The 14,701-nt window shown below is 42.4% G+C and overlaps 1 protein-coding gene across 4 annotated transcripts in view; it reads left to right on the forward strand.

Moving 5' to 3' along the window:
• rad50 (RAD50 homolog, double strand break repair protein) overlaps positions 1–14,530 on the forward strand; it is a 36,857-nt gene extending 22,327 nt beyond the window's left edge. For all 4 annotated transcript variants that reach the window (XM_031571758.2, XM_012837770.2, XM_031571759.2 and 1 more), the window contains 5 exons: positions 5,757–5,981; positions 12,602–12,687; positions 13,159–13,301; positions 13,796–13,929; positions 14,328–14,530. In XM_031571758.2, coding sequence (XP_031427618.1) covers positions 5,757–5,981; positions 12,602–12,687; positions 13,159–13,301; positions 13,796–13,929; positions 14,328–14,514 — 775 coding nt within the window. In that variant the 3' untranslated portion in view covers positions 14,515–14,530. The remainder of the gene's footprint in view (positions 1–5,756; positions 5,982–12,601; positions 12,688–13,158; positions 13,302–13,795; positions 13,930–14,327) is intronic.
• The last annotated feature ends 171 nt before the right edge of the window (positions 14,531–14,701 follow it).

Raw genomic sequence — 14,701 nt, forward strand, 5'->3', positions numbered from 1 at the left:
AGCTCACGGGCACGAAACATAAAGGGGAAGCCACGCAGAATTTATGATATAATAATAATAAGTTATTTATTAAGGGTTACAAGTATATATTTATCTATTAATTATAGGAAAACGTGTGGTGAATGTCAGTGTTGTGGAGAGAAACAAAAGATGTAATGTAAAGTCAGTTAAATGGTAATATAAAGCAAACGACGACGACGACAATCCAAAATCCAACGAGTATCCACAAATCCAATTCCTATCCAAACACCAACGACCCAATCCAAAACTCCAATCCAACACTCTCCCGAATGCAGTCTGATTAGGGCTTTTGTAGCCCATCCAATCACTGCTACACCTGTGTCCCATCACTTGCTACACCTGCTCCCAATCACCTGCTTTAGAGAGACAGAACAGACATGCAACTATCATGGGGGCGGGGCCTAGACCCGCCAGGGTCGTAACATTCCCCCCCTTAAGACAGAAGCCCACCTAAGTGGGATTCTGCACTATCCAAAAAACCCATTTACCTAAACAATCCCCATCCCCTATTTACTCACACACTCAACATTCATCCCGCCCACCAGTCACACACCCTATTGGCCCTCAGCAATTCCCGGCCCTGGAAAAGCAATCTAAGAGGGACAGGGGAAGAGACAGGAGAAGAGAGAAATTAGTTCAGCAGGCAAGCCCCATCCCCGCACAACCCATCCCCAGTGTGCGACCACGCATTAGTCCATGCACAATGGCCCTTTCCTTCACATGAGGTGTAAAACCACTGTATAACAAAATGAAGCCAAAGATCTTGAAGTCCACACCAACAATAGGCCAACCCATCAATACACCAAATACAGCCCCCAGGAAGAACCTGGTTGCTCTGCCTCTATGTTCTTGAAAGAAGAATCTGAAGGTGCATTTCACTACGATGACCAATGATAATCGTATAGTAAATAATACATTCCCTATGGCACGGAAGGCTTTATCACCGGACAGAAGTATTCCAAAGAAGTGGAAAAACACACACCATCCTATTAGACCTGATTTCTTTTCACGCTTTAGTTCTGATATCCTATTTGAACCCCTCCCTGATTGTGCACGACTCTTCGCCCCCGTCACCCCAGCAGTGAAAACCTTAGGAACCTCTGTAACCCAGTCGCCTTGTTTATTAGCCTCTATGGGCTCTATTGACAGTACTGGTGGTGCTGGCCCGCTTGGCCATACACGTGCCCCAGCCAGGATGTTACCCAATATCACATGCACTCCTGGCACAGGCAACTCCGGCCGAACCCCGACAATCACTTCCCCCTGGACCAGATCAGAATTCAGCACAATCTTATGCAGGGGAACAGACATGGTTTGCATCCCCATGCCCCGAATAAGTACACATTCTCCCGTGCTGGATTGAAGAGAAAACGGTAAAACACATTCAGATACAAACGTCTCTGTAGCCCCCGTGTCTCGCAAAATTCTTACAGGCTTCTTCTCAGAGCAGCCGACAAACGAAATAAAGCCATCAGTTATGAATGGGGCATAACCCTCCCCGACCTGCCCATCAGCGGATTCAGAGACGCACTGCCCTTGTCCAGAGTGATCAGGCACCTCACAGCCTGAACCTTCTGCAGGGACAGTGGCATTTACCTGCACCACCTCTCCTGTGCGGTTCCATTTACGCACCGGGGCTGCACATCCCGCCCCCTTTACCGGATCCCATTTGTGAGAGTTTAGCCCTTTCTTATCTCCCCCCTGGAGTAGTGGGCACTCTCTCTTCCAATGGCCGCGTTTTAAGCAATAATTACATTTTTCGGTGTCCGACTCACTGAGATAGGAAGGACTTTGTCTAGTCCCAAATGGACCATTGCGATAACTGCTACCCAGAGTTTCCCGACGTTCCTCACGATTATAACTAGGTTTGTGTGTTAGGTTATACTCATCTGCAAGCACTGCAGCCTCCCCGGCAGTCTTAACCTTATGTTCATTTAAAAAGATAGCCAGCCGTTCAGGGACAATATTTTTAAACTGTTCCAGTACCATCAACTCACACAACCGCTCATACGTGTTTACACTAACGGAAGAACACCAGCGATCAAAAAACCCAACCAGATCTCTCGCAACCTCAGAATAGGTCTGTTGGTCATCTTTTTGCCAGTTCCTAAACCGCTGTCTATAAAACTCCGGAACCTGTTCATACGCTCTTAATACTGCTTCTTTAACCCGGTGGTAACTTTTCCGGTCCGTCACAGACAGGGCCACAAACGCATCTTGCGCTCTCCCAGAAAGAACCGTTTGTATTAACAGGGTGCGGTCTGAGTCGTTCCAACCCCGCCCCTCAGCAATCCCTTCAAAAATAGAAAAGAAAATGTCGGGATCTCAGTCATTGAACTTGGGCAAGAACTTGATCATATTTGATAGATTCTCTGCGCCAGCCCTACCCGATGACCCAGAGGAGTCTCCAGCTCCAGTCCCCACAATCTTACCCTCTGCCATTAACCTCATACGCTCTCTCTCTAATTTCAGTTTTTCGAACTCCAATTCACGATCTTGTCTCATTTTTTCCACTTCAAACTCCTGATCTTTATCCCTCGCCGCCTCTTGCATTTTTAGAATCTCCATTTGCTGTTCAAAACTGAAAGCGCTTCCATGCGAAGGGGCACCTGCATCTGCGCGCGTTGGGGTAGACGCCGCAGTCGGATTCACAGGATCGGACTTCCCAGCTATTACCGACCTCTCAAGCAACTGCTGTTTTACACTATCCTTTAACTCCTGTTTATTAAGATCCTTGGGCAATGACTCGCTAAAATGGTAATGCTCTGCCACTATGCGAAGTTGAGCTTTCGTTAGCCCGTCAAGATACCCCTCTGTTGGAGACTCGAAAAACTCTGCCAGTTGCTCCATTTCCACCGCTATATTACCCAGGCCCAAACGCGACAGTGCAACCCAGCAATTAAGCGCAGGTGATGAACCACCCAATCACAAAGCCCAACAGACTAGAGCTGCCCCGATCTAACTCCAAAACACAGTCCTCGCTATTTCCAGATCTAGTCTTCAGTGTGCCCACCTGCAATTGAGCTGCTAACCAACTCCAGCGCGTCCGACACACCCACGAAAAACAACAAACTCTTAAAAGCACGGCAAAAACAACAAACAGCGGTAAGCACTCTTAACCTGTGCAGGGGTTTGCGTTTGCTCAGTAGGTACTCACCTACTTTCACCACCCAGTTACAAACACCTGTACCCAATTGAACCAGTATGCACAGCCCGTCTCTCTCCCAACGAGCGCCCACAGCTGCCGTCACTTTCAAAAGTGACTTCCCTCCTCCACGGCAACCCAACGAAAACAACAAAAGTTTAACACTTACAATTTCCGCGTGTCTCCCCCAATTTGCAATACCCTTCCTGCTGCACCGGCAGTTTTGTGCCCGTCAGCAACAAAGGCTAATATCCCGATCTAAAAAATGAAATGCAGCTTTACCACCACTATTTCCCAATGAGTGGCTGAAAAGTTACCTTACCTGATTCCGAAAACAATCTCGGCGAACCCCCACATGTAACGAACCCAGCTCACGGGCACGAAACATAAAGGGGAAGCCACGCAGAATTTATGATATAATAATAATAAGTTATTTATTAAGGGTTACAAGTATATATTTATCTATTAATTATAGGAAAACGTGTGGTGAATGTCAGTGTTGTGGAGAGAAACAAAAGATGTAATGTAAAGTCAGTTAAATGGTAATATAAAGCAAACGACGACGACGACAATCCAAAATCCAACGAGTATCCACAAATCCAATTCCTATCCAAACACCAACGACCCAATCCAAAACTCCAATCCAACGCTCTCCCGAATGCAGTCTGATTAGGGCTTTTGTAGCCCATCCAATCACTGCTACACCTGTGTCCCATCACTTGCTACACCTGCTCCCAATCACCTGCTTTAGAGAGACAGAACAGACATGCAACTATCATGGGGGCGGGGCCTAGACCCGCCAGGGTCGTAACACAAGCAACCGCATCAAAGTAAACCATTTGTCTTTGCCATTGACAGGCTGACAAGCTTGAGTTATCGTAAGTGTCTGAGAACATGGGAAGGTTCCCTACAGAGATAGACCTGTGTCTGCTCTCAACCTCAATAACTGTAACAAAATTGTAGAAAATGGCTCTGTATTTTAAGTTTCTGTTCAAGTACAACATGTTTGGCAACTTAAACAAATAAATATGGATTAGGCCTACATGATTTATAGTCTATGCAATCATAGAATGCTCTAACATGGCAAAGAAATGATTAGCTTGATCCACATCTTCATTGCTAGGCTATGTGTATATATATATATATAAAACTCACAGGTCTACTTGAAAGTATTCAGGTATAATTATTTTATAAATGTGAGAGTGAGAGGGATGCTCTTATTTAGCTTGAGCACCTGCCCTCCAAAATGTCTATGGATGGCTCTGTTCAAACTCCAGTCGTGCAGTGAAGCTGCTGGTACAAATAGTTTGAATGCTGAGGGAGAGGCGGCAGCAGCAGCAGGTTTTATTCTATTCAAAAAATCTTAAAGGTCACACACTTAGTAGACCATTTTAGTGCCAGCAGATACTACCACCCCAAGTGTATTTCAGACCTGTGGCAAACACTGTACTTTTATCAGATGACTTGTAGCACATTCAAGACAAGTATTACATAGGTTCAGAAAAACACTCTCTGAACACATCCTCTACTTATTATGCTATGCAGTACTTATTCAATTTGTGGCATACTTCTTAAGTGCTGATCCATAATTTAGTAGCGGATATCAGTGAGACCCACCATTTAGGAAGAAATGTGTTGGCAAAAAGTGGTTCCTCCTGTATACTGTTATTGAAAAGAAAGGCCCACTCGGTCTCTCGACAACCCCTTAAATCCTCAGAAGAAATACCTAAAAAACTGTAGATTTTGGTTGACTTCAGTATAAACTGTCCAGGGAAAAATATCTCCAATTTAGACTTACTGCAGGTGTGTATGTGTAGGAGTGAGTTTGCATTTGTCAATCAAGCAACGCAAACACAACCATATTTCAATGCAGCCGTTTCGATTTGAGAACTGTTAAGTGGAATCTCACAGTTTGTCCATAATAAAGGTAACAAAACGGTGATGGTGGACAAATGAAACAGAACTGGTACATTGCCTTTGTCCTCACGCAGTAAAATATGTAGGGACAATAGGTACCATCCTCACACGGACAGCATCAATGAATTGTATTGTGAGCTAGCAGGGTTCCATGTCTTGTGCTCAGCTCGTAAACGTATATACTCGGTTAATTGTGCGTTCTTGGCTAACGAGGAATCTGGCAGGAGCCTGCGTTGGTGAAAAGTTTGTTTGCGGGAGTTAGGGCTCCGTGCACAGAGAGAGCCGGCATGTAGTGTCGTCAGGGACTAAGGGGATAAGAGAGTAAGAGAGGACAATAGAATGCCAGAGTTTTTGTTGGCCAGGACAGGAAGTGGTTCAGGTAATCTGATCTCAGGCTACACTTACAAGAAGCTATTTGAGCACAGTTGCGTAAAAGCCATTCGTTTTTACTGTAAAAGTTCAGTTTTTTAATCCCACAGTAAATCTGTGGAGTCCCAACTGTACCTACACCTTTATTCATGGGGGCAGTCCTCCACATATTTAGAATGAAAACAAGAAAATGATTGGTAGACAAACCGATTGGTATATGAATCAGTTAAATGAAATGACTTCAAATGAAATGAAGAAGTGGGCTTCATGTTTTCTCATTCCATTTGACCTTGCTCTGTGACAGACAACGGAAAGAGCTGGAGGACAAGCTGGAAGAGCTGAAGAGAAAACGTAGCGTGACACTGGGACGACAGAACGGCTTCAAGGAGGAGATCATCCGCTGCCAGAAGGAGCTCCGTGAAGACCAGTACCGGCACGCCGTGGAACGCTTCAGGGACAAGATGATCGTCATGAGAACAACTGAGCTCATCAACAAAGACTTGGATATCTACTACAAGGCCCTAGATCAGTGAGTACAGATTTAACCCCTGGAACCTTTTTGTCTCTACGAATGCTAAATAGGAAGAAACTTTGAGCAAAAAGGGGGGGGGGGGGGTCATAATGGTGGAGAACAATGGCCACAGCTGATGTTGGTCCTACTAGAATAGAATAGAATAGAAAAGCCTTTATTGTCATTGTATTCGCATACAACGAAATCTGGAGTGCTGCTCCTGTTGGTGCGACGAGGGACAACATATAACACAACAATAGTACAACTAGCTAAAAACAGCACAAATAGCTTATATATATTAAGAGTTCAACAAAGTGAGGTGGTATAGATTAAAGTACTTCCCTGAGGAACAATAAATACAGTAACAGTACTTCCCTGAGGTGCTTTACAATAAATACAGTAACAGTTTTGTTTATACACATGTGTAAGGTGACTGAGATGGCATATGTGACTTGCAGTCAATAAAGTGATTAGTGTGTTAATATTGCACGATGAAATTCCATGTTTAGTGCATGTCTGTATTTAATGTTCTGATGGCCGTCGGGTTAAAAACTGTCCTTTAGACGCGCAGTCCTTGCTCTAGAGGACCTGTACCGTCTGCCCAAGGGCAGGCAATGAATTCCAGGGAGGGCAGTGAGCAGCCAGTGAATTTTTTGTGCTGTGTTGATGACCCTTTGGAGGGCTCTCTTGTCTGCCGCAGTGCAACTACACCGAGATGAAGTAGGCCACCATCAGATTACAATCTAGGTTGTTTTTCCTGAGTACTCTCAGGAAGAGTAGTCGCTGCTGTGCCTTTTTGACTATCTCTGAGGTGTTGGCAGACCATGAGAGGTCATCTGATAAGTGGGCTCCTAGGAACTTGAAGGTGTGGTTTTGTGGTGTTCAGTGATATATGAGCACCTGTCTGAGCACCACACTGTCCGTTTCTGTACTTCATCTCTGTACCCTGATTCGTCGTCTCCTGAGATGAGTGATTACGGTGGTGTCATCAGCAAATTTGATGATGGTGTTGGTGGGATGGGTCGGAGTACAGTCATGAGTGTACAAGGAGTATAGTAGTTGGCTCAGCACATAGCCTTTTGGAGAGCCAGTGATGAGCGTGATGGTGGAGGAGAGGTGGGGGCCGAGTTTCACAGTTTGTGTACTATAAGGGAGAGAGAAGTGAGTTGTCAGGTTGTACAGCATGACACAAGGAGGTCCTTATATATGTTACAAAAGATAGATTTTGAGCTCTAAAAAAACATGCAGAAGAAAAGCCTGTATCAACAGTTGGATATCAGACATCATCCAAATGATCAAGCAGTTTCACTTGTTTAACAGACTGAAGGTAATTGCATTAGGTGCATTATGGTCCATAACACCAGGGCGTTGATAATCAGCATTCACCTTTGATTCATATCTGTGACCGTGTCTGAAGTATGTGAGTCAAAGTAAATCTGTTTAGTTTGTAAAAAAGACTAACTGTGGCTGTGTGCAACATTTCTGTTTACATGTGCGCACCCATGGTTTTGTCCAGGTAATGCAGCTACAGGTAGAATATACATTTGGGCTAGAAAGCCTATGACCTTAGACCTTTCTGAAAATCTGCAAAACTATGACCGTGAACAAATACAAAATTAATAAAGAGAACAAAAGAGACAAAAAACGGTTTATTGACCAAAGGATCCATCATTACATGACCTTAGTGTAAAAAAATGTGAAGCACTCTTTCCAATAACTGGTGTCAACTCCTTTTAGAATGATGAGATTGACATTAACAAACATTTCAGCCTCGCACAGCATTCGGGAGGAAGTTTGATTCATTCCCCTTCACATAAGTCATTGTGATTGCCTTATATTGCATTTCTATTCGATGAGGGTGCAGACTTCGATTTGGCCATTTCAAAACGCAAAATTTCCTCTGCCTTGACCTAGTGTGTAGAGTTGTTGTCTTTCCAAAGGATCCACCCTCTGTTGAACTTCAGCTCACAGATACCCTGATATTCTACTGTTGATGTTTCTGACACAATGAAGAATTCGTAGTTCTGTCAGTGATGACATGCTGCCCTTCTCCCAAAGGACCACGTATGCTATTAGCATTTTACTAAGGTTTTTACCAGGCATCACACCTGCTCTTGGTTCTGCATCTCATAGTATTGCATCACAAGTGTGTAAACCAAGTCATGAGGATGTCTCTGAAAATTTGACCAAATATGGACGTAGGAAACCAAAGCTTGTCTTATCAGTGGGTTTTGTCAGCTCTGATAGACACTTCCTCTCAGAATCTCTGAGTGAGTGAGTGAGTTCATACAGTTAGTTAACTAAGATGACTAAGTAAAGGGTTCTTCCATTAGACTTTCCCAAGTTTAGTGTCAGCATGTATGTGGTCAGTATGTTAAAAAATGCTCATGACAGTTTAAGGCCTTTAAGGCATTTTTGACATTTGCTGATCAAGGTTATTTACCTTAGTGACGTAATTCTTGCTCATTTTATCACTTTCTGCTGCAGTCATATTACACACTGCTATGCAGTAGGTCTAGTCATCCAATGCATTTCCAAAAACATGTCAAAGATTTGTAAAGTGTTCAACAGTGCAATACAGTGTCATCCAGTTCACAAAAAAGCCCCCAAAACTGTACATAAATCTTTGGAAGATGGCTTATACACGCAATCCTTATTTTTAAGACCCACGACTGATATTGACTGAAACATCTAAAAAAAATACTAAAAGTGAAATAAATAGTGTAAAAACCAGCTACTGTTTGGACAGCCTCTTCCCCCCCTGTCTTCCAGAGCACCACACTTTCTACTCCCTGATTTACAGACATGATCCGTGATCAGCCAACCACACTAGGGCAGCTGAAAGCAACCCATCTGATCAGTCAGCCAGGGTGTCCGCGGGGTTTTAAAAAGTATTAAAAGGTGATAAATCAAAATTGCCAAATTAAAGGCCATTAAAAGTGTTAAACGTGGTTTTAGAGGTATTATTTAAAAAAAATAGGTATTATTTTTTCAGACTATCAAGTGTCCTATTCTGATTTAAATTCTATCTGCTAAAGTTCGCGTCAGTTCGTCCACTATCCACTAAACATAAAAATGGAATGCGCGGTCGGCGAGAGCAGTTAATTCTACCACTCTCAACTGTCTGTGCTGCTGCAGCACCACCACCGACAACTAGTGCCACGGTACAAGCCAACGCTACGGCTCCAGCAACTACGTCTGACCTCCTGGTGATTATGGGCGCCACACCAACACTGAACTCCAACAAAGGAATTTCGGAGCTTAAAATTTTATTTTTGCAGTTCACCAGTTCATGTAGTGGATGCCAGTTTGTAATGCATCAACAGTTCATGCAGTGAATGCCAGTCAGTGTGCTGGAACTATCTCTCCATTGCACATTTTATGTAGTTTTTTTTATTTTTATTCACAACATCAGTGAGTCTCTAAATCTATTCTGTTGTGTATAGTGTTATATAATGCAAAATCTGCGTAAACGTTGGAAAGGTCGCTGATTAACACTTGCAACTCAGTGTCGTGATGGTTTAAAAAAAAAATCAGGAAGTAGTAAAAAAAGGTATTAAAAGGTATTACATTTAACTTAAGGATTGCTGTATATACCCTGGTCAGCAAATAGAGGTTGTGCTTAACATGCTATATCATGCTGTGAAATCCACTGAATCAAAGTCAAAGTCAAAGTAGCTTTATTGTCAATTACTTTGCATGTCAAGACATACAAAGGAATCGATAAAACATTTCCCACTCTCCCACGGTGAAACATATAAAGTGCACAGACACAACAACAGATAAGATAAGACATGTCCTACATATAGATATACATATAGATATAAACATACAGATACACGTACAGCAGCATAAGTTTTCTTTAAAGTGAGGTTATGGTAGTGCAAAAAAGTCAATTTAGTAATGGCAGCAAAAAAGACATCCTAGAAGATGTATTTGTTACATTAGCAGTGCAAGTATAACAGTAAGTGGTTATGGTAAACGTAAGTGATAAAAGTGCAAGAGATAGTTTTGTTGCAGAGTCCTGAGTGATTTTAGCGGGGGGGGGGAGGGATTTCAGCCTCATGTCAGACTGACGGATATGGCTGGGGGGAGTGAGGGGAGAGAATTTAGCTTCCTGACAGCTTGGTGTATGAAGCTATTTCTGAGTCTGGTGGTGCGGCAACGGAGGCTCCTATAACTTCTTCCAGAGGTTAGGAGGCTGAACAGACTGTGTTGCGGGGTGGCTGGTGTCACTCGCAATCGAGGTAGCTTTCCGGGTGAGGCGGGTGGTGTATATGTCTTGCAAGGAAGGGAGTGGGAGTGGGGCACCAATGATCTTACCAGCTGTGTTCACTATGCGTTGCAGTGCTTTCCTGCTGTGTTCAGTACAGCTACTGCCCCACACAGTGATGCAGCTGGACAGGATGCTTTCAATGGTGCCCCGGTAGAATGCGTTCAGGATGGGTATGGGAGCTTTCACTCGCTTCATGCTGCGACTGAGTTCTGGCTGCGCCAAAATAGGCTACTTGCAAAATGGAGCATTAACAAAGCCACAAAAATGGCAGGGTGTAAACTGTCGAGTGTATTTTTGCAGGATTTCTTCATTATACCACATGTAAGAAATGTCACAATTTGCTTTATCAAAGAGGTGTAATACACTTCAGTAGCATAAGAACAAAATACTTTCTCCCTTGTGTTGGATAAACAAAACTTAAAGCAGCATTAAGGATTTCAGTTCCAAAACTATCCAGTTATCTACCTTAAAAGCATGCAAAAACCTTGCAAACACCACCAAAAGCCCAGTTGATCCTGATAGAAGCTTGCCAACACACCAACTGGTGTCTTTTGGCAGTATAGCTGGAAATGTCATGCTGTGAAAGCTTTTCTACCATTTTTGCAGGGTGTTCCAGCCAACTACGTAGGGCATATCCTGGATGGCTAGTGGGAAAGACATAAGTGTTTATCGGTCCTTCACATTAACATATGCTATCAAAATGCATTTGAGGATGGTACCAAAACTAGTTGCCTATAAAACCATACCTCAAAAAGGGTCAAATTGTTGCATAGTGTTACTTTAAGATGGAGGCTACGATGGATGTAATAAATAATCGGATGGACATTGATGACATTGCTATTAACATTATTGGCATTTTATGTTTTACCAAAGCTTGAGATTTTTTAATAGGAACATCTTGCCTTGGACATAACTACAAGGGGTTAAAGATGAAATTCCTAATTCTAATCCAATACACTTTTTGTTATTCTAAGTGAATAACTCAAAGTGGCTCAGACAGAGCTATACACTATTATAGACCATCAACACGTAGCTTCAGGTGCACGGAAGGGAGGGATGTTTAATTGGCTGTTGAGCTCAGATGTCAATAACCTTTCACCAGAATCATGGAATGCACCTTTTACTACTGTGAGAAAATCAAAAGTAGATGACTATTTAAAAAGAAGTATCTTCAAAGGAAGTGACTGCTCACAGCACCATAACAGGGCCGTGGTAGATTAGCATCATCCTGTTGCCTTCACAGAGGCTCTTTCTATCATTATCGGTAGAGTTGTGGGCGTTGGAGATTATGACGACTAAACACCCACTTGCAGAGTCATGGAAATCAGCAGTGTTAGAATCATTGGTGGCAGATCCCTTTTATGACTAGAGTTTTCAACAGGTTAGGTCAAGGCATATGTATGCATATGCATAGCTGTATGCATATGCATAGCTTCTGACAATGAGAAAGTAGGAAATATTCCTCATTGTTTTCTAGGTTTGCAATGTGGAGAACTTTTAAACTCGTCCCACCTCTATGTTGCCAACTACAGTTGACCATTGTTACTCCCTGAATGTCCTTATCCTCCTGTCTACGTGTGCATGTGAGAATGCTATTTTTCACAAGTAAAATATACATCAGTAAAACACAGCAGTGACAAACTTAAAGTTTGAAGTCAAGAGTTTCAAATGTGGTCCTATAGATCAGAGGCACAACTGAAAATGGACAGACTGGCGCATGATGAGCCATCACTGTGTGGCAGATAGTCAGCAGAGTCCCCATGCAGGAGGAAATTGAGAGAATGCTGCAGGCCCATTGACTAACGATAAAGTCAGTGATTCTGCGGATAGAGAGTCATTTGAGGACACGGCTTCAGTTCTTTCACTGCCAAATTAGGCTATTGAAATGAACTTGGGATTTTGGTTTTTATAGTTCCCTCTCTGTCTTGTTTCAGGCTTTTATAGTACCCTTTCTGTGTGTTTGTATTGGACTCCCACGGAATATCTTGGAGCATCAAATGTCCCTTGCATTATTTGATACTTGCCTCTAGCTCCCAGACCAAGGTCTGAAGTTTAACAATGGCCATTTCCCTTCCTATTCACTTATTCTTGTTATTTTGCCTATGAGTATTATACAACTTACAAGTATACTGTATATGTGCCAACAAGCAATTTTCTATTATCTCTCTGCCCCTTGGGCACAGGAAATAGTGCCACAACCTCCATGCCACCATCTACATTGAAAATGAACCAAATTAAACATAGCTTGACTGAATAAGTTGAAAGCCGACATTGTTGCATCTGGAGTGACTCAGACCTCACTCTGGTACGACTTCAGCTGTCAGACCCGTTTCCAATGTCACTGTGTTTGTTCGGTTCACAGAACAATAATGAAGTTCCACAGCAAGAAGATGGAGGAGATAAACAAGATCATCCGGGATCTGTGGAGAAACACCTACCGAGGACAAGGTATCCCTCTTTGCTGCGGAACAAACACGCACATCACATCCCATTAACAGACATGAAGTAAAAGGCTTAGGGTAATATTAAGCATGCACTACATTGTATCCAAATGAAAAGTTAGGCCTTTCCCTTCTACGTCACAGCATTTCTTATACCTCCCCAACAGCTGGTAACCCCACTTATTTTAACATAGATGCTTTGATTCATGTGTAATATATTCATGAGTAATTTATATATTCTTGCTATCAAATTTTAGTGCGGTATGGATGTGTAGTATAGACCTATACACCCTTTGCTACTGTTGACATTTATTTTGTGATGTTGTGTAATGTCATATAATCTAAGCCCCACTCAAATGCTACTCAAAACGTTTATACAATTACAAATTAGAGACCATCAGAAACATTGGGGCTAAAGTATGCTAGATTGCCGTCAGCATTTCCAGTAACTTCTGAAACCCCACTTCTACTCCCGCAGACATCGAGTACGTGGAGATCCGCTCAGACATGGATGAGAGCGAGTCTGCCAAGTCAAAGAGACGGATCTATAAGTATCGCGTGGTGATGGTGAAGGGAGATACCGCGCTTGACATGAGAGGTCGCTGCAGTGCTGGGCAGAAGGTACCTGAAGCAACAGTATGCAAACCCCAACTGAGCTTAGCACATGGTTTAAGAGTCAAGCGAAATGTCTAAATGCAGAAGCTCACTTGTGTTCTAAACTCTTCCATATTTTTTAGCTCTGCCTTTGCTTAGTGTTGGTTTAGAATGTTCCATATGCACTTTCTCATTCTCAGATCCACAAGGTTCGTTAAGGTTGTCGTTAAATAATGTCAAACAACCTTCGGCATAGAATCCCTGTTTTTTATAAGGCTTCTTTTAAAAAGGTTTTTTTATAAAGCTGGTTACGTTTGTTTGTTTGGTGAGTTTCATTGTTAACCTTTATCAAAGAATCACTGACTCTCATCAATACAAGGTTTTGTGTCAGTGCTTTGGGCCGTTTGGATCATTACATCTGACATAAATTCAGATTTATACAAGTACATAAACATATGACGTATAAATACATATGACATACAAATACATAAAAACATAAATACAAATGCATAAACCCCCAGGTCCTGGCTTCACTCATCATCCGGCTGGCTCTGGCAGAAACCTTCTGTCTTAACTGTGGCATCCTGGCCCTGGATGAACCCACCACCAATCTGGACCGTGAGAACATCGAGTCTCTCGCTCATGCCCTTATAGAGTGAGTATCACACTATATGAGTACAGTGTGTAGAATCATGGGAGTTGTCAATAGTGAGTAGTTGTGTCGACATACAACTCTTTTATTTTTTTTTGTGTTTTAATGTAGACATTGTGAGTTCAGGAATGTAATGAATTGTTAGTAGTGCTTTTCAGGCTAGCTAAACATAAATTGTTCATGTTTTAGAGGAAGCATCCTACCGTGGAAAGTATTTTTTTATATCAGGTTATTTTAAATAATGACAGTGGCAGACATTACCTAAATCCAAAACATTCGTTATTTAGTTTTTTGCCGTCTACTATGTTACAAAGTTACTCATGTTATACATTAACCTACAGCTTGGATTCTGTTTTTTTTTTTTTTACCCATATTCACTCCCCTTAATCATTTTGCGATAGAATCACAAAGATTCGCCAGAAGCAACGCAACTTCCAGATGCTTATCATCACCCACGACGAAGACTTTGTGGAGCTGCTGGGCCGTTCAAACTACATGCAGCATTTCTACAGAATAAAGAAAAATGTCGAGCAGTGCTCAGAGATCACAAAGTGTGATATCTCCTCTGTCAATACTTACCTGCATTAAAAAGACTGCAAAACTAGACTGCAGGTGTCCTGGGCTTTTTGTGCTTGTTCACTTGTTGTTCACTTGACTTGCAATGATTGACTTGTTGATATGGCTGAATCAAGTGTACGTGAATGAAGTGTCACAAACTTCATTAATAAGAGACCTTCCCATGATCAAAGCCAAAACTGCAAATGACATAGGATAA

This window comes from Clupea harengus, chromosome 8 (genome assembly GCF_900700415.2).
Source record: "Clupea harengus chromosome 8, Ch_v2.0.2, whole genome shotgun sequence".
Lineage (NCBI taxonomy): Eukaryota > Metazoa > Chordata > Actinopteri > Clupeiformes > Clupeidae > Clupea > Clupea harengus.